Genomic DNA, 26929 nt, shown 5'->3' on the forward strand with positions numbered 1-26929 from the left:
TGAAAACACAGTGCCTTCTGTCCTGCTTCCACATGAAGGGATTTTACTGTCTAAAATTCCAGGGCCTGGTCTACATTAAATATACTCCAAAATGCAACCTGAGCCACAGTGTGTCCCAAATGAGTTTGCTTTGGTCCAGAAGACTGCAATGCCAGCATAGGGAGGGCAGTGAGGAGACAAGAGGAATGTCAGTGTAGGGCTCTACCGTGCCATCTTGCTGAACATGCTTTGACACATCATTTCTCACACACCTCACTTTTGACAAATCTGGGGAGAGAATGGAAAATAGCTCCAAGTTCTTGTGTAGACCTAGTGTCATGCTCCTCACTTATATGCACATACATAAACAAGCAGAACTGGGAATGTACCCCAAATACGTTTTGTGGAAAAACATAGGAAAGATTAGGGGGAAGGCAATAAAACCAACAGGATGGTTTAAAAAGCAGCAGCCTTAATGGCAGATTTTTTTATTTTTATTATTAGGAAATGTTCATTTTGAACAAGCATGGTTTTGATAATTGTGCAACTGTAACAGATAACAGAAGGAGGTTATGTTGCAAAAAAAGAAAACATTAGGGGAAACACCAGATGAAAGCATTTTACTTGTGCAATAAATTTCCAAATAAGAATGAGATGTCCCCAGAGCTTGGAAAAGTTACTTTTTTGAACTACAACTCCCATCACCCCAATCCAGTGGCCATGCTGGCTGGGACTGATGGGAGTTGTAGTTTTAAAAAGTAACTTTTCCAAGCTCTGGATGTCCCCACTACTGAAATAATTTGTTTTTAATAACACATAGGGTGGCTTGTACAAGAGAACAGACCAAATGTAAGTGTGAGAATAATTTAATCCGAGATCCCACCCTATGCCGTTATGTAGTGGCTGAATATATGCACCACTCTGGCAGCTTATGCAACTGATATGAGTAGTTTGGCCATACCGTTGATAAATACACACGTGCAATGTGCTGCATTTCTTTTTTCAGATAATTGTGGCAGTTTTGGGGATGTGGACAACACCCATGCTTCTTTTGTATCCATACACAATTACCTTTATTCAGAGCTTGGAAAAGTTACTTTTTTGAACTACAACTCCCATCAGCCCCAGCCAGCATGGCCACTGGATCGGGCTGATGGGAGTTGTAGTTCCAAAAAGTAACTTTTCCAAGCTCTGCCTTTATTTACAAAAGGTGTCCCAATTTCACCAACCTCAACTTAGCTTTCCTCGCTCACTGCCCCTGCCTTCCCTTATGAAACTCTCACTCACCAGCAGCAGTTTGGCCCCCTTCCTTGTTTCTTCTTACTAGGGTAACAGTCATAGGATTTTCCTCCTGATTGGCAGGGCTTTCTCCTTGGCTTGCCAAGTGTTGCTGCTGGTTACTAGCTGAACTTGGCTGTTCCATGCTAGCTGTATCCAGCTCTCCCTTGTTCACCATGCTTTGCTGTTCTTTGGTGTCAGAATCCTGCTGTTGCTCAATACTAGTAACCTGTTCTGCCTTGCTCACCTTACGAGTTATGAGTGTGAGATTGTAATACACCAGGTAGCCATCATTGTACATGTAGAGTTTCTGGTCGTTGGGATTGTAATTTAAACTCTGCACAATAGGAAGAGGTTTCTCCATAAAGATTTGTGTGTTGCTTTCCCGACCTGTGTTGGTGTCATACATGTAATATATCTCCTCATGAGTTGAATTCTTTCTCTTGGTGGCATAGAGTACCCCACATATCATGAAGGAATTACTCATTTGATCCTTTGCCTGTGTGGTAATCCAAGGTGAAGACCCTACACTCAAGGTCCCAGGGTCTACTTTCCTAATGACCACATTACCATTGGCTACCGTGGAGCCGTGAATCATCCACAGACCCTTCTCATCCCCCGCCAAGTCCATGTCCTGATACTTTACACCCTTATAGGAGAACCAGTTATTGAAGGAAGCAGGATCCTCGTCTTCCAAATTCATGCGAGAAATTCGCAGGTTGAACGGATCTGCCTTGCACAGGGCCCTACTATCAAAACAGTTGTAAAAAAAGGAACCATTGAAGAACACTACTCCAGCCCCTTGTCCACAGTTTTCACACTTCTTTTTAGTATTAACATTGAGGCTATACTCCCGGATGGGGGAGTAAAGTAACAATTTCTTGTATGAGGAGTATAGACGGTAGTTCTCCAATGTACGCCCATCATCATTCATTGGGAAAACCCAATAATGGTCTGGAAATTTGGTCCCTATGGCAAAATCTTTACCCCAGGATCCAGCTCTGAAATCTGAACCTTTCCAGTTGAGCTTCACTAGAACTGGGTCACTGACCTTCAGTATGCCATCATGGTCACATTTACCTGTAGGGCAATAAGGAGTGAATTAATTTATCTTTTTATACAGCTGTGTTCTGCATCTCCATAAACTTGAGGGAGCCAAAGAGGAAGAATTGCAGTTCTCATGCTATGACGGCTGTTTGAATCATAGAATAGTAGAGTTGGAAGGTCTATAAGGCCATCAAGTCCAACCCCCAGCTCAATGCAGGAATCCAAATTAAAGCACACCCCACACGTGACTATCCAGCTGCCTCTTGAATGCCTCCAGCGCTGGACAGCCCACCACATCCCTAGGTAATTGGTTCCATTGTTCTACTGCTCTAACAGTTAGGATATTTTTCCTGATGTTCAGCCAAAATCTGGCTTCCTGTAACTTGAAAACTTCCTTGGCTTTATATGGAAATGTTCATCCTTCCTGTGGTTATCATGCTAATCCCAAAAGCCTGCTTGAAGAGTTGCAGAGTGATTCCATTTCTTTTAGGGTGGGATTTATTCCCATCAGCATATGGCTAGATACTTTGTAATGCACCCTGAAGCCCTTATTTCCTGCCTAGGTTGTCATTCTTCTTAGTCCACACATGGCTTCCCAGAACTACTCAGGGACGCTGCAGCTCTACACTAGGGTTTCCAGGCTCAGGGCCTGAGAATGATTCTGTATCTTTAAGAGAAGAGAAAATTCAGCCAAATGCAGGTTTTCTTGCAACACTATAATGGGAGAAACCACAATATGAAATTCTCCCTTCTCCTGGCACAACTTTTAAAGATATAGAAGACCTCTTGGAGGCTGGGCCTGGCAACCAAGAGGTCTTCTGTATCTTTCAAAGTTGTGCAGGGGGAAGGGAGAATTCCACCTTGTGGTTTTTCTCATTACAGTGTTGCAAGAACACCTGCACTTGGCTGACATTCTCTTCTCCTAAAGATACAGGATCAGTCTCAGGCCAGAAACCTGGCAACCCTAATGGGTATGTATGTGACTTATGTAAACGTACATGTTTACATATATACATACACACAGACTCTATATATATTCAGTGCAGTGAGGTTGCAACCTTTCCCCCCTTAAGACCAATAGGAATGGAACAATCCACCCCACACTCACCTGCTTGGGAAGGCTACAGTTATTTGCTTACTATGTGGTATATTTTGCTCTTGGTGCTACATGTCTGCCCTCTGGCAATGGCTGAAAGCACCTATTCCTAATGTCAAATTAATAGAGACAAGCTTAGAATTTAGTGCTGTAGAATGCACTCAGTACATATTTGGAGGATCAATTTTCTTTATTACTATTTCACATATTCAGAGCCCAATTCTTGTTTTTGCAAGGACTGGGGAGAATTTCCTTTATTTAAAATTTCAAATGAAAATGATTGGTTTGTAGCTATCTTCTTTTATACAGCCAAACTTCAAACAGATATTTTGCTATGTAAATCATTTTGGGAACTTTTTGTTGAAAAGCAGTACATAAATATTTTTACTACTACTATTTTTGACAGGACTCCATATACACTGTATGCATAAAATACTCTGAAGTTCAGGCAAATCTTGCTGCACATCAAGGTTCTGTTATTTCTAGTGGCATGTTAAATACTCTACAGACAGAATACATCATTCCTATTTACTTGCTGATCTTTAATATACTGCTCAGCATAAGCATAAGCATAAGCGTGGTGTCTTCAGGTACTTCAAAGTTATACAGGAGTATAGTCTGGCGTTGGAAAGGATTCTATGACAGCACTGCTTGCTTTGAAGCTAATTAGATAAGATTATTGACTGAATTGATAATATTGAAATCTTAATTTCTATCTATGTTACAGGTCGTAGTGTTCATTTCACATTTCCTAATTGTTGCTAAGACAACATCTTGGTCACAATATTGCTTTTAATTGACTGATTATGTATTTTTATTTTTTTGTAAGCTGCACTGAGGGCAGGATATAAATCTTCTAAATAAATAAATTGAAGGCATTTAAGGCTGAAAATGTAAGTTGAAAAAAAAGATTTCTCACATCCTCCCCCAGTTTTTGGTGGTAATTACTAGGCACAAAAACAAAACAACTGGACAATACAACCATTAAATATGCTTAATTTGCATAATTAGCAAATAATTTGCATGACATGCAAATTAGCTTGCCCAGATTTGTGGAACTGGCATATGGCAACCCTAGCTGTCGAGGACTCCAGCATGTATGATTGTGGGAAATGTTTGCCCACCTCATTGTGTTTTTGTTGTTATTTGTGCACCGTGAAGAAAATAGTTAGGAGCACAATATGGATAAAACAAACAGGATTTTATTGAAAAAGGTCTATACCTCTTTTCTTTACAGAAAATCCAAAGCCATTCTCAACATAACATTTCTTTCCATCTTATTCCTCGTGGCTAGCTCTCACATTGTACAGAGCTCGGCCTTCCTGAGAGGAGCCTATTTTTAGATTAGGACAATCACAGAAAAAGCTGTACCTCTCCCTAAGTCATGGATGATATTGTCCTTTGAAAAGGAACACAGAGGAAGGCCTGCCCCGTAGATTTTATAAGGCAGCAGGGCTCATATGGGGAGACCTGTTCCTTGAGGCAGGCTAGACAAAAGCCATATGTAAAGCTGAAAATCAGAACCCTCTTTTGGGCCTGAAAGGTAATCAACTAACTAATGCCACTTTCTTGGAGATAATGGTATATGAGTTCACTGGTTCACCCTTATTAAGAAGCAATCTGATGCATTCTGCACTGGCTTCTAGACACTAAATTAGCCCAATGAAGAATTCTGCAGTTTGACCCACTTGGGATTTGCAAAAGCAGTCGTCCCCAAACTAGTACCCTCCAGATAGTTTGGACTACAACTCAGCTAGTTTGGACTACAGTGATGCAGGACTTGGTAGCCTCTGGACTGGACTATTGCATTCTGTGTGGGACTACTTTTGAAATTGGTTTGGAAATTGTACAGAATGCATAAGCATCTGCACTGGTGTTGCCAGTATGTTATTAAGATACATTCAAAGTTCATAAAGCCCTAAACAGCTTAGGACCAGGTTACCTGAAGGACTGCCTTGTCCCCTACCCTTATACACCAGGCAGATCACTGCAATTATCTGTAGAAGCTCTCCTGACTGTCCCCCAGTTACATCATATTCATTTAGTTTCTGCATGAACTGAGGCTTTTAGCTAAGTAATTCAAACATTGTTCCTGTTGAAATCAGACAGGTACCTACCATTCTGATATTTCATCACCTGCTGAAAATTTATTTGTTTCATCAGTCTTAGAGAATTAATTTGATTCAGTGTTGGTCATTTTGCTCTGTATTTTACAGTTTATAATGTTATGATGTTTTAATGATTTTACTGTACATGACCAATATTTTTAATGAGTTGGCAGTTTATAAATATTCTTATAAATAAAAATAATAATAATCTCCCCTCATCCCTAACCATTGGTCATGGTTGCTGGAGTTGATGTGAGTTGTAATCCAAAACACTTAAGAGGCCATCAGCTTGGTGAAGGCTGCACAAAAGCATGTACAATGGTTGCTAATTCCCATCTCTCCCACTAACTCCATAAATGTTAAAAGATATTAACCTTGTTCTACCACGCTTGTCAGTCACTACTATATTACATATAACTACAGCCCACAGTAATAATTTGCCTGATGATACTCACCAATTGATGGTGATCCCATCGCAGGGACAATGCCAGAGGCAAGGGCAATTTCTTCCTCACAATCCTGTAGCTTTTTCCGGAGAGCAATGATCTCGCGTTGTGCTGTTATTATGTTGTTTCTGTCATATTTTTCCATTGTTGTTACTACAGTATTGATAGTATCAATCTGAAATGCCAGACACAGTATAAGAAATGACTAGGAACTGGAATATCCAAAGAGGAATAGATTCACTACCAGCAAGACAGAGACATTGAGATGCTGTCTGTTCCATGAGATGAAGCGTGCTGAAAACAGTCAAGAAAGACAATCCTTGTGCAAAGATAAATTGTATCATCTTATAGAACTATGTGCAGGCATTTGCTTATTCATCTCTATTTGGCTGAGTGCCATAGAACATAGGACATAGTCTTACACCGTTAGATTATTTGTCCATCTAGCCAAGCATTGTCTATCATGACTGACAGGCACTCTCCAACAGGCCAATAGTTGTGTGTCCAAATGGCCACCCAGTCTTAGCATTTGGACACCCAGGGGACACAAATGGTCAGACACATAAAATTTAATCAGTGAACCAAGAACACAAATTCGGATTGGAAGCTACTGAAATACTGAGGTATGAAATTTTAGTGAAATTGAATAGAAACAGTAGAGCATAGGGGCACATTACACAATTATACAGCCACAAGAGTGGCTGTATACTATAGCCAGCATGGATTTTTCACATTTCACCATGTTAAATTGAAAATACCCCCATGTCATTCTGCTGCTTTCCATAAACTCATTTCAAAACAAAATCTTACGAAACTTACAGTCCTGAACTCAGAAATGCTTCCTTAACCACCCTCCAAGTTTTCATGGTGATACACAAAACACTCAGAGAATATCCAGAGTTCAAAGTGTAAAACAAGGGGGGGGGAATCCAGACTCCTATTGGACTTTTTGTTTGTCAGTGGTCTCGTAATTTGTTGAAATTAATTAAAAATTAGCCATGTTCACAGAGTACCTATAATCCTATTACTGACCTTGCCCCATACTCTTAAACTGCAGACAATGAAGGTCAAAGTTTACAAAATGCATGGCTGATTTTTAATTAATTTAAGAAATTTAGCATTGGAGTCTATGATAGCGCAGGCATGCTCAGCAAGAACCAACTGTCAGTGTTCTAAAAGCCAGACTTAACAGCTGTTTGGCTTGGCTAATCAGGTGGCCACACCCAAACCAGACATTTTTTCCACTTTAAACTGTCATGGCTTTCGCTAAAGAATGCTGGGAAGTGTTGTTTGTGAAGGGTGCTGAGAGTTGATAGGAGACTTCTATTCCCCTGACAGAGCTCCAGTGGCCAGAGTGGTTTAACAGTCAGCCCCTCTTCTGGGGATTGTAGATCTGTGAGGGAAATAGGGTGTCTTCTAACAACTCTCGGCACCCTTCACAAACTATACTTCTCAGGTTTCTTTGTGGAAAGCCATGACTGTTTAAAGTGAAATAAAGGTCTGGTGTGGATGTGACCAGGGACAGCTTTGATTTAAATTTGGGGAGGAGACTACATGTGTCTGCTGTAGAATAAAAAGTTGGGGAAAACCCTGAAAAATGATGATACTGTTCACAGTGTTTTCCTTTTGGAAAGGAAAGGGACTTTTCCTCTGCCCAGTGCCCTCCCACCCATCCTCATCACCTCCTCTTGCTCCCCCCTGCCTCCCAGATCAGTTTCACCTATCCTATGCATGATTGAACAGGAGTAAATCCCACTGAACTCAATAAGCATGTAAATGATAAAATCTGCCCTCCTCCCCTCCCCCTCAAGCCTGCTGCCATCCCTCCTCCTCCTCTCTGCCCTTCCTTCTCCCCCTCTCTCTCCTCCCCTATCCTTGCCCTGTGGTCAGTTTCACCTATCCTAAGCATGAATAGGGGAGCAAATCACATTGAACTCAATAAGCATGCAAATGATCAATCCATTCTCAGCAAACTTGCACAGGATCTCATTTCTTACCTCCCAGTGAGAAAATCATTAATAGGCAAAAACCCCTTGCAATTTAAGAACATACCTATAGCCGACAACTATTTCTATCAAACTTTAAAAAGCAAGGAAATTGGACAGTTGAGGAGCAGAAGACCTGATCTCCTCTCTAAGATATTGTACTGCCCTACAAATTTGTAAAAATGCAAACACAATTTGGGTTGGTCTTTCACAGTCCAATCCACTTCCTGTGTAGCTTGGAAGAATTTGGTAACATGTGCCTCTGAGCATATGATGAGCGGTGGCAACACCTGCAATCAGGACTGCTTCTCCAAAGCTGGAGAAAAACATACTTTTTTTTGCCTGTTGGTGAATAATTGTTAAGGTTTTGACAGATTACCAATCTTTCTGAAAAACTTCTTAACAAAATCTCTCTCCCTGTACTCTGTGAAGTCTGGTTTTGTGTATCTTCATTTTTTTTCATAAGAATTTTGCTACAGCAGGCGTGGATCATAAGCAGGTTTTTCATTTTAATTTACTTTTTAATTCATGTATTTCCTGGTGGGTGGGCAAGCTAGTAAGAATTTTGCTACTAATGTGTAAATGCATTTGCAAGGCTTTATTCACTCTGATTTATTTTTTAGTTTGAACCACTTTCATCTCAATCCAAATGTCAGGGCTTGAACATGGTAGAGAGGCTTCCACATGCAAGCCATGTGAATGAAAAAACTGGACACCCAGTAACAATTCCTGAAAATATGTCCTGTTCTCTAAAATCTCAGGAAGAGGTCTTTCACATTGCCTGCTACCTGATTCTTTGAACTGGAGCTGCCAGGGACTGAACCGGGGACCTTCTGCATGCAAACTACGTGCTCTACCACTGAGGTATCATTCCTTCCATGTCATAGGCTGTGATCTGGTGCTGAGAGGAGTGTTAAAGCATTTCTTTACACCAGTGGTAGCTAACTCCAGGTGTCATTCGATTCTAGCTTTCATCAGGCCCATTTAGCAATAGTCAGGGTCTGCGATGATGGGACTTGTAGTCCAATGTCATCTGGAAGGCACCTCATTGGCTACCCTGCTGTATACCATTTCAAATGAAAATTTATGAACAGGAGCCAGCTCTTGGGAACAGGTGACACGGATAAATTTATCCTCAACCTGAGTCATATGCTCAAGTGTCCATACCTCAGGTTGATTATCACCCAATGTAACATAACTGAAACTTGATTGTTCATACCCTCCATACCCCATATCCAGTAGAAGAAGATACCACCCTATTAGCCAAACATGTTGAGTTAGGATCAGACAAGTCACAATAGTTCTCAAGCTCATTTGCCTTGTTCCTGACATAACTTTCCATCTAAGTACCCAGGGGTATAGTCGTCCAGGGTCTCAGGGGGTCTTAGACCCTTTACTTTTTTGGGAGCAGGGTCCCAGCCAGGTCCCTGTGTCTCCAGTGACCTATGAGTCAATCAGCATGAAAGGGGAGTGTGTTAGTCACTGAAAAGTGTATTCTAACTTTTCCTTGTACTTTCTTGTTGATTGGAGCCAATCAGAGTGAAAGGAGGTGAGTTAGCCACTGAGAAGACTCTTTCAGTAGCTAACACACTCCTCTTTCATGCTGATTGGCTCCTAGGGACGTCTGTGGTTATAGAAGGCAGATGCTGGAAGGACTGAGGAGCATGAAGATGATGACAGAGAACAAGCAAGGGAGTGAGGGTGTATGGCTGTGAGGGTGTGTGGCATGACTTTCATGAAGGGACCCCATACTTCTGAATTTGCCACTACACTGTTGTAAGTACCTGATGCCCAGGCCAATTACTGCCACCACTCCATTAATTCTGAATGAAGTTACTTTGTCACACCTGTTTTTGGAACAACTGATGCTTGTCTTGCTAGCTACCCTTGCTTTTAGTCAATTCCTTATGACGTGTGCACCTTGAGATCCCCAGCTACCTGCTGAATTTCCTGGTTCTTCCTAGTAGTTTACCTAGTAGTGTACCTAGACCCCTATGAATATATTTACTCTTCCATATACTCAGATGGATTTATATTTTGCCACTAACTCAGATGGCATTGCCCCTTGGCAAACCTTGTCTTGCTTCAGCCCTTCCCATTTACAAACCTAATACAATTTAAATAACATCCCGGAAGAATAGAAAGATGAAATAAGGAACAGATTTGAGGCTTTAAACTTAGTTGACAGAGAACCAAAAGAACTATTGAGTGAAGTCAGAGACGTTATCAGGGAAGAATGCAAAAAGATAATACCTCTAGTTAAAAAGAGAGAAAGATCTCAATGGATGACTGATGAAACTCTTAAATTGGTTAAAGACAGAAGGAAAGCAAAAGCAAAAGGAGAGAGAAACACGGTTAGAACCCTAAATGCAATAATACAGTGACTAGTACGTAGCGACAAAGAGAACTACTACAATAATTATTATTGCACAGAAATAGAAGAGGATAATAAAAAAGGTAGGACTAGAGCCCTATTCCAAAAGATTAGAGAAATTAAAGGGAAATTTAATCCAAGAGCAGGGATACTGAATACAGTAAACAACAGGGGAACACACTGACTGACCGAGATAAAATAAAAGGAAGATGGAAGCAATACACTGAAGAACTATATAAAAGAGATGCAAGGATGACAGATTAATTCATGGAGGAACCGTATGATGAAGAACCAGAAATTTTAGAATGCGAGGTGAAAGCTGCTCTTAAAATACTTGGAAGAAACAAATCACCAGGAACAGATGGCATATCAATAGAGTTGCTACAAGCTACTGAGACTAAATCTGTCCAAATTTTGACAAAAATTTGTCAAGAAATATGGAAAACTAAACAATGGCCCACAGACTGGAAGTGTTCCATATACATTACTGTATACATTACGTTACATTAAATTACATTACTGTAAACCGCCCAGAGAGCTTCGGGTATGGGGCAGTATATAAGTACAACAAAATAAATAAATAAATCCCAATTGCAAATAAAGGGAATGCAGTAATTATCAAACTATTGGCTGGCTTGTGCAGCTGTGGCAAGCTGAGCAGGCCTTAGCCAGCTGGGGAGGAATAGCCTCAGAGGGAGACAATAGTAAACCCCCTCTGAATACCACTTACCATGAAAACCCGATTCATAGGGTAACCATAAGTCGGGATTGACTTGAAGGCAGTCCATTTCATTTTCATTTTGCCTTAATATCCCATGCAAGTAAAGTAATGCACAAGATTCTACAACAAAAGCTCTTACCATATATGGAGTAAGAAATGCCAGACGTCCAAGCTGAATTTAGAAAGGGAAGAGGCACCAGAGATCATATCGCAAATATATGTTGGATAATGGAACAGACCAAGGAATTTCAGCAGTAAATCACCCTGTGCTTTATAGATTACAGCAAAGCCTTTGACTGTGTAGATCATGAAAAACTATGGAATGCTTTAAAAGAAATGGGTGTGCCACAGCATCTGATTGTCCTGATGCACTACCTATAATCTGGACAAGAGGCTACTGTAAGGACATAATATGGAGAAACTGATTGGTTCCCCATCAGAAAGGGTGTGAGACGGGTGTATTTTATCACCCTATTTGTTTAATCTATATGCAGAACATATCATACGGAAAGTGGGATTGGGCCAAGATGAAAGTGTGAAAATTGGAGGGAGAAATATCAATAATTTAAGATATGCAGACTATACCATACTACTAGCAGAAACCAGTAATGATTTAAAACTAATGCTGATGAAAGTCAAAGAGGAAAGCACAAAAGCAGGACTACAGCTGAATGTCAAGAAGACTGAAGTAATGACAACAGAAGAGTTATGGAACTTTAAAGTTGACAACATGGACATTGAACTTGTCAAGGATACTTTGGCACAGTCATTAACCAAAATGCAGACAATAGTCAAGAAATCAGAAGAAGGCTAGGACTGGGGAGGGCAGCTATGAGAGAACTAGAAAAGGTCCTTAAATGCAAGATGTATCACTGAACACTAAAGTCAGGATCATTCAGACCATGGTATTCCCGATCTCTATGTATTGATGTGAAAGTTGGACAGTGATAAAAGTGGGTAAGAGAAAAATCAACTTATTTGAAATGTGGTGTTGGAGGAGAGCTTCGCGCATACCACGGACCGCGAAAGAGACAAATAACTGAGTGTTAGAACAAATTAAACCAGAACTACCACTAGAAGTGAAAATGATGAAACTGAGGTTATCCTAGTTTGGACACATCATGAGAAGCTATGATTCAGTATAAAAGACAATAATGCTGGGAAAAACAGGAGTAGAAAAAGAGGAAGACCAAACAAGAGATGGATTGATTCCATAAAGGAAGCCACAGACCTGAACTTACAAGATCTGAACAGGGTGGTTTTCAACAGATGCTATTGGAGGTCGCTGATTCATAGGGTTGCCATAAGTCGTAATAGACTCGAAGGCATATAACAACAACAAAAATGGCCTTCAAGCTCAATGTAGATTCCAGCCCTGAGGGTCTCTTGGCTGATTCCATTATCATCATCATTTAAATTTATATCCTGTCCTTTCCTCCCAAAGGAGCACAGAGCAGATTCAGAGGATTACAAAAAAAAGTCAACATTACTGAGCCTCCAGAGAAGGAAAATTTTCTCATCCCTCAGTCCCAAGTGTGTTCCATTTGATATCCCATCTCCAGGAGGGAGGGCAAAACTTTACCTTGTCGGTGATTGTAAGACAGCTCTCTCTCTGACCAACAAAGCCCTTTTTGAGATTTCAGGGGGAAAATAATTTTTCATATATTCCTCTGTCTCAGTTTTATAATGAACAATGTTCTTAGGGGTTGTAACTGTCTCCATCAACCTGTAGTAGAGCCCTCGTAGCAATTCCAAGAATAATTTACAGTTACCTCTTTAATCAATTCTGTGACCATTTCTTTAGAGGTATCCGTGGTTGCATTCTTGCTTATATTTTTTGCCATAGACACTACTGTCTGAATGTCATTGATAAGCCTCTTGAAATCCAGGTCAACATGCGTGCCAAATGTCTTTGCATATTTCACACGTTTTTCCAGGTCAGTCAGGTTTGTTAAAGTAGTCGTTATTAATGTTTGGTGATTATAAATCTAGAAGCCAAGAAGACAAAAGTTCAAGTTACTTTAGATTAGTTAGCCCAAGGGTTCCTATTGCTGCCCCTTTGTTGCATAATGGCAAATCTGTGAGGTTAGTTGTGACCAGTGCTTTTTTAAAATAAAAAATAAAAAATGAGCTGCTGGTTCTCATACCTTGAGAAAAGTGCTGTGGGTGCCTGCTAGCACAAAATGGTTGCCATGGGCAGCCAAAAAAAGGGTGCCAGTACTCTGTACCTGTGAGTACCACTACAAACAAAAAAACCCTGGTTGTGACTATATGTATGGCTGCTGTTTAAGGCCACACATACACCTTACATTTAAACCAGTATTATAGCTCTTTAATAGTCATGGCTTTCCTCAAAGAATCCTAGAAACTCATTTGTTAAGGATGCTAAGAGTTGTTGAGAGACCCCTGTTCCCCTCACACAGCTACAATTCTCACGAGAGGTTCAACAATCAATCCCTCTTCCCAGGAAACTCTGAGAATTGTAGCTCTGTGAGGGGAATAGGGGTTTTCCCAACAACTCTTAGCACCCTTAACAAACTACAGTTCCCAGGATTTTGGGGGGGGGCAGGGGAAGCCATGGTACAATACCACATGAGAGACTGCCTTATCTCCGATATACCTGTTGGTCACTGTGGTCTGTGGAACAGATTCTCCTGCAAGTTTCAAAGATATCAGAAGCCTGCTCAACACTAACTTGGAGCAGGACTTTCAGTGTGGCTGCCCCTGTTCTGTAGAATAGCATTCTACAGCTGAGATATTTGCATTTTCCGGAAACAATTGAAGATATTTTTGTTCCAATAGGGTTTCCCAGCTGGCTGAATGCATCTCTGGCATTGGTGTCTATCTTTTATTTTGTATTTTCACTTTTTTGCTGTTTTTATTGTGCATTGCCTTGAGACGCTTTTGTAAAAGGCAATTCTAAGTAAGTAAGTAAATAAATAAATAAATTTAAGGTGTAGGTATGGCCTAAGTGTGAGTGGCAGATGCAGATATGTTGTTCTTTTAGATCAGCATCATCATACTATAGCTCTATAACGGTGTCAGAGTCACGTTATCACCTCTCTGTGGTGATGTTTCTATATTGTAATACTGCCATCAGTTTGAGTGGCATGCACCATGATGGAATGTAGCTGTGGTGTTCCTGATGGGTCATTCTTGTGCAGCGTTCTGCAAATGTACTTCAGTCATTTATTTGAGCCATGAGAGTGCTTGGTCTTAGAGAAGAGCATTGATATAGTGAGCATAACGGAGACCTGGTGGAATGGAGAAAACCAGTGGGATACGGTTATCCCTGGATATAAACTATATCGGAAGGACAGGGAAGGACGTATTGGTGGCGGAGTCGCTCTATACGTGAAAGAAGGCATTGAATCCAGCAAGCTCGAAACCCCAAAAGAGGCAGACTCCTCCACAGAATCGTTGTGGGTAGTGATACCGTGCCCCAGGAGGGACTTAATACTGGGAACGATCTATCGTCCCCCTGATCAAAATGCTCAGGGAGACCTGGAGATGAGATATGAAATTGAGGAAGCATCCAAACTAGGAAATGTGGTAGTAATGGGTGACTTCAACTACCCGGACATAGACTGGCTGCATATGTGTTCCAGTCATGACAAAGAAGCAAAGTTTCTAGATATTCTAAATGACTATTCCCTAGATCAGTTGGTCATGGAACCGACCAGAGGGACGGCAACCCTGGACTTAATCCTCAGTGGGGACCGGGACCTGGTGCGAGATGTAAGTGTTGTTGAACCGATTGGGAGCAGTGACCACAGTGCTATTAAATTAAACATACATGTAACTGGCCAATTGCCAAGAAAATCCAACACGGTCACATTTGACTTCAAAAGAGGAAACTTCACAAAAATGAGGGGATTGGTAAAAAGAAAGCTGAAAAACAAAGTCCAGAGGGTCACATCACTCGAAAATGCTTGGAAGTTGTTTAAAAACACTATATTAGAAGCTCAACTGGAGTGCATACCGCAGATCAGAAAAGGTACCGCCAGGGCCAAGAAGATGCCAGCATGGTTAACGAGCAAAGTCAAGGAAGCTCTTAGAGGCAAAAAGTCTTCCTTCAGAAAATGGAAGTCTTGTCCGAATGAAGAAAATAAAAAAGAACACAAACTCTGGCAAAAGAAATGCAAGAAGACAATAAGGGATGCTAAAAAAGAATTTGAGGAGCACATTGCTAAGAACATAAAAACCAACAACAAAAAATTCTATAAATACATTCAAAGCAGGAGACCATCTAGGGAGACGATTGGACCCTTGGATGATAAGGGAGTCAAAGGTGTACTAAAGAACGATAAGGAGATTGCAGAGAAGCTAAATGAATTCTTTGCATCTGTCTTCACAGTGGAAGATATAGGGCAGATCCCTGAACCTGAACTAACATTTGCAGGAAGGGATTCTGAGGCACTGAGACAAATAGTGGTAACGAGAGAGGAAGTTCTAGGCTTAATGGACAATATAAAAACTGACAAATCACCGGGCCCGGATGGCATCCACCCGAGAGTTCTCAAAGAACTCAAAGGTGAAATTGCTGATCTGCTAACTAAAATATGTAACTTGTCCCTCGGGTCCTCCTCCGTGCCTGAGGACTGGAAAGTGGCAAATGTAATGCCGATCTTCAAAAAGGGATCCAGAGGGGATCCCGGAAATTACAGGCCAGTTAGCTTAACTTCTGTCCCTGGAAAACTGGTAGAAAGTATTATTAAAGCTAGATTAACTAAGCACATAGAAGAACAAGCCTTGCTGAAGCAGAGCCAACATGGCTTCTGCAAGGGAAAGTCCTGTCTCAGTAACCTATTAGAATTCTTTGAGAGTGTCAACAAGCATATAGATAGAGGTGATCCAGTGGACATAGTGTACTTAGACTTTCAAAAAGCGTTTGACAAGGTACCTCACCAAAGGCTTCTGAGGAAGCTTAGCAGTCATGGAATAAGAGGAGAGGTCCTCTTGTGGATAAGGAATTGGTTAAGAAGCAGAAAGCAGAGAGTAGGAATAAACGGACAGTTCTCCCAATGGAGGGCTGTAGAAAGTGGAGTCCCTCAAGGATCGGTATTGGGACCTGTACTTTTCAACTTGTTCATGAATGACCTAGAATTAGGAGTGAGCAGTGAAGTGGCCAAGTTTGCTGACGACACTAAATTGTTCAGGGTTGTTAAAACAAAAAGGGATTGCGAAGAGCTCCAAAAAGACCTCTCCAAACTGAGTGAATGGGCGGAAAAATGGCAAATGCAATTCAATATAAACAAGTGTAAAATTATGCATATTGGAGCAAACAATCTTAATTTCACATATACGCTCATGGGGTCTGAACTGGCGGTGACCGACCAGGAGAGAGACCTCGGGGTTGTAGTGGACAGCACGATGAAAATGTCGACCCAGTGTGCGGCAGCTGTGAAAAAGGCAAATTCCATGCTAGCAATAATTAGGAAAGGTATTGAAAATAAAACAGCCGATATCATAATGCCGTTGTATAAATCTATGGTGCGGCCGCATTTGGAATACTGTGTACAGTTCTGGTCACCTCATCTCGAAAAGGATATTCTAGAGTTGGAAAAGGTTCAGAAGAGGGCAACCAGAATGATCAAGGGGATGGAGCGACTCCCTTACGAGGAAAGGTTGCAGCATTTGGGGCTTTTTAGTTTAGAGAAAAGGCGGGTCAGAGGAGACATGATAGAAGTGTATAAAATTATGCATGGCATTGAGAAAGTGGATAGAGAAAAGTTCTTCTCCCTCTCTCATAATACTAGAACTCGTGGACATTCAAAGAAGCTGAATGTTGGAAGATTCAGGACAGACAAAAGGAAGTACTTCTTTACTCAGCGCATAGTTAAACTATGGAATTTGCTCCCACAAGATGCAGTAATGGCCACCAGCTTGGATGGCTTTAAAAGAAGATTAGACAAATTCATGGAGGACAGGGCTATCAATGGCTACTAGCCATGATGGCTGTGCTGTGCCACCCTAGTCAGAGGCAGCATGCTTCTGAAAACCAGTTGCCGGAAGCCTCAGGAGGGGAGAGTGTTCTTGCACTCGGGTCCTGCTTGCGGGCTTCCCCCAGGCACCTGGGTGGCCACTGTGAGAACAGGATGCTGGACTAGATGGGCCACTGGCCTGATCCAGCAGGCTCTTCTTATGTTCTTATGTAGATTACAGGTATGTACCAGTTTACCTGTCCTGAGTTTTCCAAAAACAATCCTGCCAATTAATGAGAGCACCAAGAATTCTTTGTTAAGATATCCCTAACCCCATCATAGGATACTCAAGGAAGAGCTTTTAAAGCAGATGATCTGTATCTCTGAAGTGAGAATTCTTTGGGCAGTTTAAAGACCTTAACAGCTAGAGCAAATGCTATCCCACATGGGCTGCAGCACTTGTTGAAAAATCTTTAAGTACAGGCCCTGATCTGGATATTATCATAACATGAAGTGGGATTGTCATCTATAAGGAGCAGGACCTTTACTGCTATGCAACAACCTCCCAGAGGAGGTTTGTTTGGGCATTTCCCTTCACTTGCTATAGGGAAGTGTTCCACTAAAAGGTGTCCCTGAGTTGGGGATCATTTGCTGTTGCCATTTCTTTGCTATTGATGAGTGCTGATTTTGATATTGTGTTATATGGTAATATTTTAGATAGATGAGCCATATTTAATAAATAAATAAGTAATATTAATGATTGGAAAGTGAGATATGAAGTATCTTAAATACGAACCTTATGAAGAAATTTATCCAGCCGAGGTGAACATTTCTATCAAGTGGAGCAAATAGATTTATATATCCGAGAGTGTTGTATTACAGAGAGGAAGTGAATAAAATTGTCCCCTGTGCTTCTGCCCCTCACTAGTGTAGACCAAAACATGCATGATGTGGGGGAGAGCCAGCAGCTGCTGGAGGCTACGAGAGAGACTGGAACAGCTGATCAGAGAGGGAGAAGGGGTGTATGCTAATGCTGTATTGGATCATAGCCATTCTGCTGAACTCTTACTCGATAAGGTAGCATTAGATTTTTCCAGGTATCCTGCTTATCAGTCTTATGGCTACCAGCTGCACTAAGGGACACAAGGGCTTTTTTGAAGAAGAAGTGTCCCAGTGAAAGAAAAGTGGGTTATTATATCTCACACCTCTGCAGTATGTGCTCATGGTCATAACTCTCCTGCACATACAACTTGCACAACTATGTGTGCAGGAGGGGATCCTGAGAAGGTTTTACGCTGGACCTCAGCTGGGATCACTGGTCAAGGAGATGAAGCAACTCCTCCATGAAGAAAGGTTACCACATTTGGGGGCTTTTTAGCTTAGAAAAAAGGGGAGTAAGCGGAGGTGGGGACATGATTGAGGTGTATAAAATTGTGCATGTGATGTGGAAAAAGTGGATAGAGAGAAGATTTCCTGTCATAATACTAGAACTTAGGGTCATCCAATGAAGCTGAATGCTGGAAGATTGAAGACGGACAATAGGAGGTACTTCTTCACATAGCACAAAGTTACACTATGGCTATGTTCTACCTTAACTGTGGGAGGCATAAATATTAACAGCTGGGAATCACTTGGGGAGAGGCTGCTGTTGCACTCATGTCCTGCTTGTGGGCTTCCCAAAGGCATCTGGTTGGCCACTGTGAGAACAGGATGTTGGACTATATGGGCCTTTGGCCTGATCCAATAGGGCTCTACTCTCGATAATATAAAATGGATATGGGACTGGGTGCACACTCCTTCACCAATGTGCTCGCCATTATTGCCAATGTAACTATTCAAATTGTTGCAACTGGTTTCCTGTTGGAGTATCCATCATGTCTGTTCAGTTATTTCCTGCTGGCCAAAATTGTGGTGGTCAGTGTGGAAATGAGAAATAGGGGATTGTGTATAGAGTTGTATTTGATAAATGGGGTTCCTTGTCAACTCAAATGATAAAGTACAGGAGATAATCCCAGTGCCCTGTAGTAGTCCTTCCATGGGGACCTGCCATCATCCAATCAAGTACACTTCTGTGGCAGCTTTCACTTGTATGTTGCATTCTCCATGATTATGGGATTATAAACATTTGATTACTACAAATATTGCACAATGTTTAATGATTAGTACAAACACCACTACTCTGTGGTGATAGCTGCAGCCTACCTTGTTCATTTGATTCTGTAGAAAATCAGTCAGGTTGTAGAAGTCGGTCTCCATTTTTTCCACTTTATGTACAGGGAAGACTACGTGGGACAGTTCCATGCTGCAAATACACTGGCCATTGGCATCCTTTACTCCTACTACTTTCTGGATGTGGCCTCCATCGACTATGACCTGGTAAGGTAGACAGAAAATACGAAGGATGACAGGGGGAAGTATTGTTGATCACTCTTGCAGACTCCTCCCTGGCATTATTAAATGGATTCTTTGTTACTTGGCTGGATTGAGAAAATAATTCACAGTATTAGAGCAAATCTGATCACCTGATGCACCTTGAGTTGTCTTGACTCAGACTTCTAGAACTGACCCTATTTGATTTAGAGGCTGTAAATAATGGAGAATTTGACCTTTCTCTATGCATCTTCTCCCATGGATGATTGACACTCACTCCTAAATTTAAAAAGTGCCCTCTTTCTAATAGTAATATATATAACTTCAGTGACAGAGATTGGGCATGCATCTTCAGGGATTCGCAAAACATTTAGGAAAATAGGAAGCTGCCCTATATGTCCAGGTAGCTCAGTATTGTTTACATGACTGGCAGTGGCTGTCCAGCATTTCAGTCAAGGGACATTCCCAGCCTTACCTGGAGATGCCAGAGAGTGAACCTGGGGCCTGCTGCATGCAAAGCAGATACTTCACTGAGCTATAGCCCCGTAAAACATGCCCAGCAAGCTCAGCATGTCACATGCCACTAGAGCAGAAGCCAAAACCTCACTCTTGGAATCCCCAGCCAATTTCTGGCCATGGAAAGGGAAAAGTGCTTCCCAAGCCAAAGGTGGAGATCCATTTCAATCCTTAGGACCTAACGTGAAACATGTTTACTTGGAAGTAAGTTCCGCTGAGTTCAATGGCAAGTGCCTGTAGAGCTCATAGGCAAGTGATACCTGTTCAGAAATATCAAGCCCTTCCTTCCCCAAATGTTCTCTGGCAATTTCACACCAGGGTACTCTGATGTCTCCTCTCTTCTTAGTAGTATAGTCGCAAATCCAGAAGTGCAGGATCCCTCCATGACAGTCACACCACGCCCTCTCACAGCCACACCCCCTCACTCGCTTACTTGCCATCCATCATCATCTCCACACTCCTTAGTCCTTCCCCCACAACAACAGACGTCCCTAGGAGCCAATCAGCGTGACAGGGGAGTGTGTTAGCAACTGAGAAGAGTCTTCTCAGTGGCTCACTCACCTCCTTTCACTCTGATTGGCTCCAATCAACAAGAAAGGACAAAGAAGCATGTCTTCTCAGGTACTGTGAACATAAAAACCCAAATTTATTTATTTGTGTGTGTGTGTTTAATTTTAATTTATTTGTCAGAGTGTGCATGTTTAATTTTAATTCAATTCTATTTTTCTCCTTTGTTTCCATTTTTTCCATTTTTGAATTATGGCTACCCTATGAATAAGGTTTTCATGGTAAGCAGTATTCAGAGGGGGTTTACCATTGCCTCCCTCTGAGGCTAGTCCTCCCCAGCTGGCTAGGGCCTGCTCAGCTTGCCCCAGCTGCACAAGCCAGCCCCTTGTCCACAACTGTCATCTGGGGGGCAACTGGGCTCCTTGGGACTATGCAGCTTGCCCACAGCTGCACAGGTGGCAGGGCACGTAACCCCTGAGCCACATTTACAAAAAAAAGAGAGACTATGTTGAACTTCCAGCAGCCTCAGCCAGCATGGCCAATTACCAGAGACAATATAGGATGTAGTCCAGCAACATTTGGAGGGCTACAGGTTCCCCATCCCTGATCTTTACTAGCTATGACAGGACAAATCCCTGCTCCAAAGAACGTACAGTCTCAAAACAGACGAATGGGAGACAACTGGGAAAGGGGACAGAAATGAAGCCGGGATAAACAGGGGAAAATATGCAGTAATTTCACTTACAAATACTTGGGTTTAGTTACCAGAGAAGGTATTGGGATGGAAGAGAAGTGCTTTCATTGTGGCATTCTGGCAGACGTTATAGAATCGTCAGGCTGCAATCCTAAATGTCCTTACCAGGGAGTAAGCCCCATTTCGAGTAAACATGCATAGGATTGGACTGCAAGAGTTAAACATGAATCTAATCCTATTTTTTGTTTCAGGCAACAATATTAAATTTAGGGTTACCAAGGTGGAAGCCTTGTCCATTATCCTGCCTTTATTGGTTAATATCTAAGGAAAACTGATTTCCACAAACTTATTAGACAGCTGATTCAATGATCTGTCACTTCAATTGCTGTTCTCCTTGAAATAGTTCTGTCATATTTGTGAAGTTCCAGTTCGTTGTTTCTAACATCGCTCATCCCAGCTGCAACTGATTTTGTTTTTACTTTTCAGATTATTAACACCTAAGTAGTGCATAATGTATCACATCTCTGAAGGAACATCTGCTCCCATATCAGCTTGCTTGGATACGAAGGTCACCTGCTGAGACCTTCTTCCATATGCCCTGCCCTGCCCTGCCCTCTGAGATGAGATAGGTGACAATCATAGAGAGGGCATTATCAGTTGTGGAGCCCCATCTGTGGAACTCTTTCCTCAAGGAAATGCACCAGAGATCAATCTTGCTACGATTTAGGTGCTAGATAAAATGAGAGTTTGTTTTTAAGTATTTTAAATACTTGTTATTGAAGTAATTTCCAGCCAGCTGGTTTTAGCCATGTTTGTTCTTGTACAGCACAGTCCTATGCATGTCTACTCAGAAGCAAGTTCTATAAAGTATAAAGTTCAATGGCACTTATTCCAGGTAAGCATGCATAGTAGGGAACCTTTGACCCTCTAGATGTTGCTGAACTATAACTCCCACCATCCCAGGCAATTAGCAATGCATGCTGGGGCTGATGGGAGTTGTACAACATCTGGAGAGCCGAAGGTTCTCCACGCTTAATTTATAAGATTACAGATTAAGTCCCGTGATTGTTTGATTTAACTATTTAAATAATTGTAAACTATTGCGAGAGCTCCACAGAAGTATGATTTTGTTTTCAAATATATACCTGAAAAAATCTCTCAGCATATGCTGATCCTTTCTGTACCCTTTCATTTAACTAAACCAAATTACTTGCTAGACTTTTTATAGAGCTATTTTGTTAATCTGTAGTTCTCATCAAGAGATGCTCTGGTTTAATACCTACTTGAAGTATTCCACCAGTATCTTCCCCTTGCTCTGCACATGTATGCCGTTCCTGTTTCCTTATTATTTGTCAAGCCATATAAAGGTCATTATTGCCTTGTGTACTGTGTTGGGCAGATGTTTTCTGAATGGAAATTATATGTGTGCGTTTTCATTCCCTGTAGTTTGAGGAAAGTCAAAAGATGATCCCCCTCAACCTCTTTAATCTAGCAAGGGCTTGCCAGCCACCGTAGTTTAGCAAGAAGCTAACATCCCCTTTGAAACAGATACTCACAAAGGAAGCCACACATAGCAGTTGTAGCAGGACCGCCTTCATCCTCACTAGAGTATGTGATGTTTGCACTGTTGGCTGGACATACTTTATAGCAGGGAAGTTGATGGGAGGAGGAACAGTGTGATCCAGACTGGAATTGCCTCAGGGTTGAATTGGACAAAACATTACCATCTTTCATTTTGCTTGCGTATTTATCTTTGATCTTGCTTGCATATGAATATATTCTCCGTGAGTAATTAGGATTGAACAGATAAAGAATGAAAGCTGATAGCTGTGTGGGCCATAGCTGGTTACCACACACTGAATATTTCCTGCTGTCTTAAACTGGAAAACAGACCACTCTTCCTTGGGATGAGAAAGTGATCAGTAAAAGAAGCAGTTTTATTTCACCAATTTCTGTCTTGATGCCAGATATATAAGGAGAGATTTTGTGCATTTATCTGGCTGTAACTTGTTTGCCTTATTTTCATTTGATGATTAAATTAAGAGTATGAATTGTAGTTTAAATTGTAACCTGCGCTGGAATTCCTGTGCAATGAAGAGCAGGCTAGCAGGGTTTTAAATAAATAAATAAATTTAAAAATAATTCATTCAAAGTTCAAGCAGAGTGCTTTTGCTGTTTTTTGTTAATATTTTGCCATATTATGGGACCTTCCAGACTGGTGTTTTACTGCAGGTGTTTTCTACAACATGTTCTTGATAGAATAATAATGCATCAGTGGTAGATTTATTCTTCATTAGCTGTTTGGTGATGCTTCCTCAGTGCTAACTCATTACTTCTGTCCAGAGTAGCTATAGCACAGGGGTTCGCAAACTGTGCTCCACAGACTACAGTGGTCCACAAGCTTCATTTAGGTAGTCTGTGGCATGTCTGTAAAAATACAATTAAAAATCATACAGCACCTAACACAGCACATTACAATTGCTACAACAGGCAGAAAAATCTTTCAGTGCTCTGCTAAGACCCCCAGCAATTTTGAAGTGGTCCATGGGAATAAAAGGGTTGAGGACCAGTGCTATAACACAACAAAAACTAGACAATAAATTACAATATAAGAAATAAAAGAATCAATAAAAATACAATTAAAAATCAATATGCATATTTATCACGATGGATGTGCCATCTCATGTCTCCAATGACAAATCCACAAAGATGCTGTGGACCACCTGATTGAAGCTTGCAGGCCAGAGGTTGGGAGTGCCTGGATTATAGGGAATCTTGACTAAACTATTATTTTGATGTACTGTATAAGACAACAGCTGCAACCGAAAATGTAACATTTGCAACTCTTGTTAACACAGAATGGATTTAGACAACCAAGAACTACATGGTAGCCACTTTAAAGCTGATAATATAGTACCTGTAACCACATGGAAAAGCAATCATATGTAGGCATCTAGTTAAGACCAGAAATACCTGCTCCACTTGCCCAGATTCCTAAGTGTGTGCAGAAGAGCTTTATAGATCTATTTGTAGGAATAATATAGCCTGTTCACACAGGATATGATAAGCTGTTAAACAGCTATTCTATGTCTCTAGGTAATGTACATATGCAGCATAACCCTCTGCATGTTTTCTCAGAAGTAAGCCCCACTTACTCCCAAGTAAATATGCAGCCTTAGTAATATTCACTAGAGAAGGACTCTTGCAGCAAGCTGTGTGCTATAAGCTGCATTGCCAGATCTCTCAGGGTTCTCAAGTTCTTTTGATGTGGGATAATGGTTACAATGAGGTTCTCCACCCAGGCTGGGTTAGGATGTACTGCCGGTGCCATTGACCAGTGTTCTTATGGAGGTGGATGTTTCCACTTCTATTTATAATAGCACCTGCTATTCTTGCAAACATTACCATTACCAGAAAAATGTGTGTGTTGGACTAAGGGGAAAAAAGGAAGATGCTTGAAGCATTTGTTTTAATGCTTGAATGATCCAGTCATCAGATACTTGTATGCACATGGTGGGAAGGTAGGTCTAATACACCACAGACAAATGGATAAAAACGTGAAAAAGCCTGGGAAGAAAAGAAACATATCCGGGACTTAGAGATTTTGCAAGATAAGGGATTTCTGGATGTGGACGTGGTAGGAGAATGAAAGGGGACAGGCTAATAAAATGAGGGGACAGTCCTCAAAGGAAAGAGAGCAGTTTATACAAGGGAAGGCAGGAAAGCTAGGAGACAGCAGTGCCGTAGAAGAAGAAAGTGCCAAGGCAGAGGATGTGATCAACACGAGAGATCAAGGAGACAGACAAAAGCAGCTGGGAGAAAGAAGGAAATCAAGGGTCTCCCTCAGACTCTACCTTAAAGGTGTGTCCCTCAAGTGATGCCTCAGGTTGAACCGTATGGCAGGTGATCATCATTTCGGTTGCGTTTCTCTCTGTGCATCCATGCCCTTATTGAGTGAGCGAGACTTACTAATTGATAAGGAGAATGCCCGTCATACAGGTGGAAATCTTGTGCTAGGAAAATATGAAGCTGCCAATGAGAAGCTCATGCGCCTCAAAGAAGAGGAAGTAGCTAAAGCTAAGGAGATGGGGCTCTTTCCACCCAGCATGCATTTCTTCAAGGCCAAATCCCTCATTGATCACAGTGATGTGTTCAGCATCTTAACAAAGATGCCCAGAGGTAGTGATTCTAGCTTGTATTCATGTGGTATCTCTATGGGGTTTGTGTTAAGTGGACTTTTACAGACGCTCATGTGATTATACTGGAAGACACTTAACAGGGATGGGTAACCTGCAGCCCACAGGCCTAATCAGGCCTTTGAAGTTAACCATGTTGGGCAAACCACACCCACCAGTCAGTCACCTGATATCATACGATGTCAGGCATGGAGATAAGCTTGCATTTTAAAAGGCAGATAGTGCTGGATAGTGGTAAGAAAAACACTGTGTTTTCATTGGACATTTTGTAATCACTGTTTTTTAATAATGTTATTTGTTATTTAATTTTGTAAATTGTATTGTTTTATGGATGTATTCCTGTATTTGTATTTTTCTTGGAAGCCGCCTTGAGGGCCTTTTGGCCATAAGGCGGGTATAAATAAATAAATAAATAAAAATAATCAAGGAACCTTGAGGTCTAGTCCAAAGAAGTCAGATCTGTTCACTATGGAAACCACAATGAGAAACAGCTGAGACATCTTCATTTTCCTTCATGAAGTACGTTGAACACGCTTTAATAGCGAGGAATTTTTTTAAAAAAAGAGTATCTCTAGAGATCAAATTGGACAAAAAAAGTTTTTCGTTCATCTTCAGTCCCATCACATGCTTCCTGCTTCATTCCTTCTTACATTTCTACTTCTACTTCTGCTCCAATGTTAAGCATATTCATCTCTCCCACCATTAATAAATTCCTATTTGACCATACCTCTCACCTGCTTCCATCCCGTAACTTTCCCCTCTGCATTTTGGTCACCTCCAGACTATCAGTATTTTGCAGAAGAAATTCAATCGAATATCAGAAAATTAGGTTTGTACAATTAAGTGCTCTGCTGCAACAAATCCACTTTTAAAAAACAGTATTTTTGCAGTTAGGAAAATGCACTAAGTGCATGATAAAAAGATTGATAGATGGGAGTATATATAACACATCAGGATGAATGTTAATTGTCATATAACCTCCCTACAAACAAATCAAAATGAATGCTCAATAGGACAGACATTGTAAAACCTTTGTGTGTGCTTTGTCCAAGGAAATCATGATGAATGGTCGATAGACATCTGGAAGAACCCACCCAAGCCTCAGTGAGTGGTTTGTGGTCATATTAGCAACCTGTCATCCAGCTCGGACCTTCTCCCATCTTTCTTTTTAAAAATCCTAACATGCTTTGCAGAAACTACTTGCACTGTGCTTTCCAATTAGTCCCTTTCTGACAGTTTTTAGGGTTTCTTCCCATTCTTCTGTTGATCGTATCATCTGCCTTGATACTCTTTGTTCTTTGTAGTATGACACTGTTAGCTATGTGTCCTCCTGCCCTCTTCTTTCATCAATGACTATATTACTATAGTCTACAAAGTCTATAACACAACACTGATCAGAAAGGCTATCACCTAGTAAGCAAGCTGTAAGCCTTTCTAGCAGATCAAGAACTAGGTACCCATGTTTTAAGTGGGCTACCATTAATTATTGTTCAGCAGCTACAACTGGTTCAGAACAAAGCAGCCTCCCTCCCAAGTAGTTTACAAAAAAGCATGTGAATCCAACAGGGCAGTTTCCGTATTACAACCGCATTGTCTTTCATTTATACAATAATCCAAAGGTGCTTCATTTTTGCGATGGTCCTAAATTATTTGGGTCATAACTTAAAGACCATCTAAAAAAAGGGGAG

The 26929-nt window shown here is 41.2% G+C and overlaps 1 protein-coding gene and 1 long non-coding RNA gene across 3 annotated transcripts; one reads left to right on the forward strand and one right to left on the reverse strand.

The window, feature by feature from the left end:
- Positions 1–1197: 1197 nt before the first annotated feature.
- Positions 1198–26901, reverse strand: LOC133376691 (olfactomedin-like). Of its 2 annotated transcripts, none has more exons than XM_061609325.1 (6): positions 25673–26901; positions 22602–23472; positions 19161–19331; positions 12807–13022; positions 5964–6129; positions 1198–2337 (listed from the first exon to the last, which is right to left on the reverse strand). In XM_061609325.1, the coding sequence occupies exons 2-6, from the start codon at positions 22641–22643 to the stop codon at positions 1259–1261; spliced, it is 1674 nt and encodes a 557-aa protein (XP_061465309.1). In that variant the 5' UTR covers positions 22644–23472; positions 25673–26901; the 3' UTR covers positions 1198–1258. The 2 variants fall into 2 exon arrangements, with proteins under 2 accessions (XP_061465309.1, XP_061465308.1); XM_061609324.1 differs by having other exon boundaries at positions 24900–26901.
- Positions 18361–22289, forward strand: LOC133376695 (uncharacterized). The gene is made up of 3 exons (XR_009760554.1): positions 18361–18503; positions 19235–19334; positions 21532–22289. It is a non-coding gene; the product is annotated as an uncharacterized LOC133376695 (long non-coding RNA).
- Positions 26902–26929: the final 28 nt, after the last annotated feature.

Source organism: Rhineura floridana, chromosome 2 (genome assembly GCF_030035675.1).
Source record: "Rhineura floridana isolate rRhiFlo1 chromosome 2, rRhiFlo1.hap2, whole genome shotgun sequence".
In the NCBI taxonomy this organism is placed as follows: domain Eukaryota; kingdom Metazoa; phylum Chordata; class Lepidosauria; order Squamata; family Rhineuridae; genus Rhineura; species Rhineura floridana.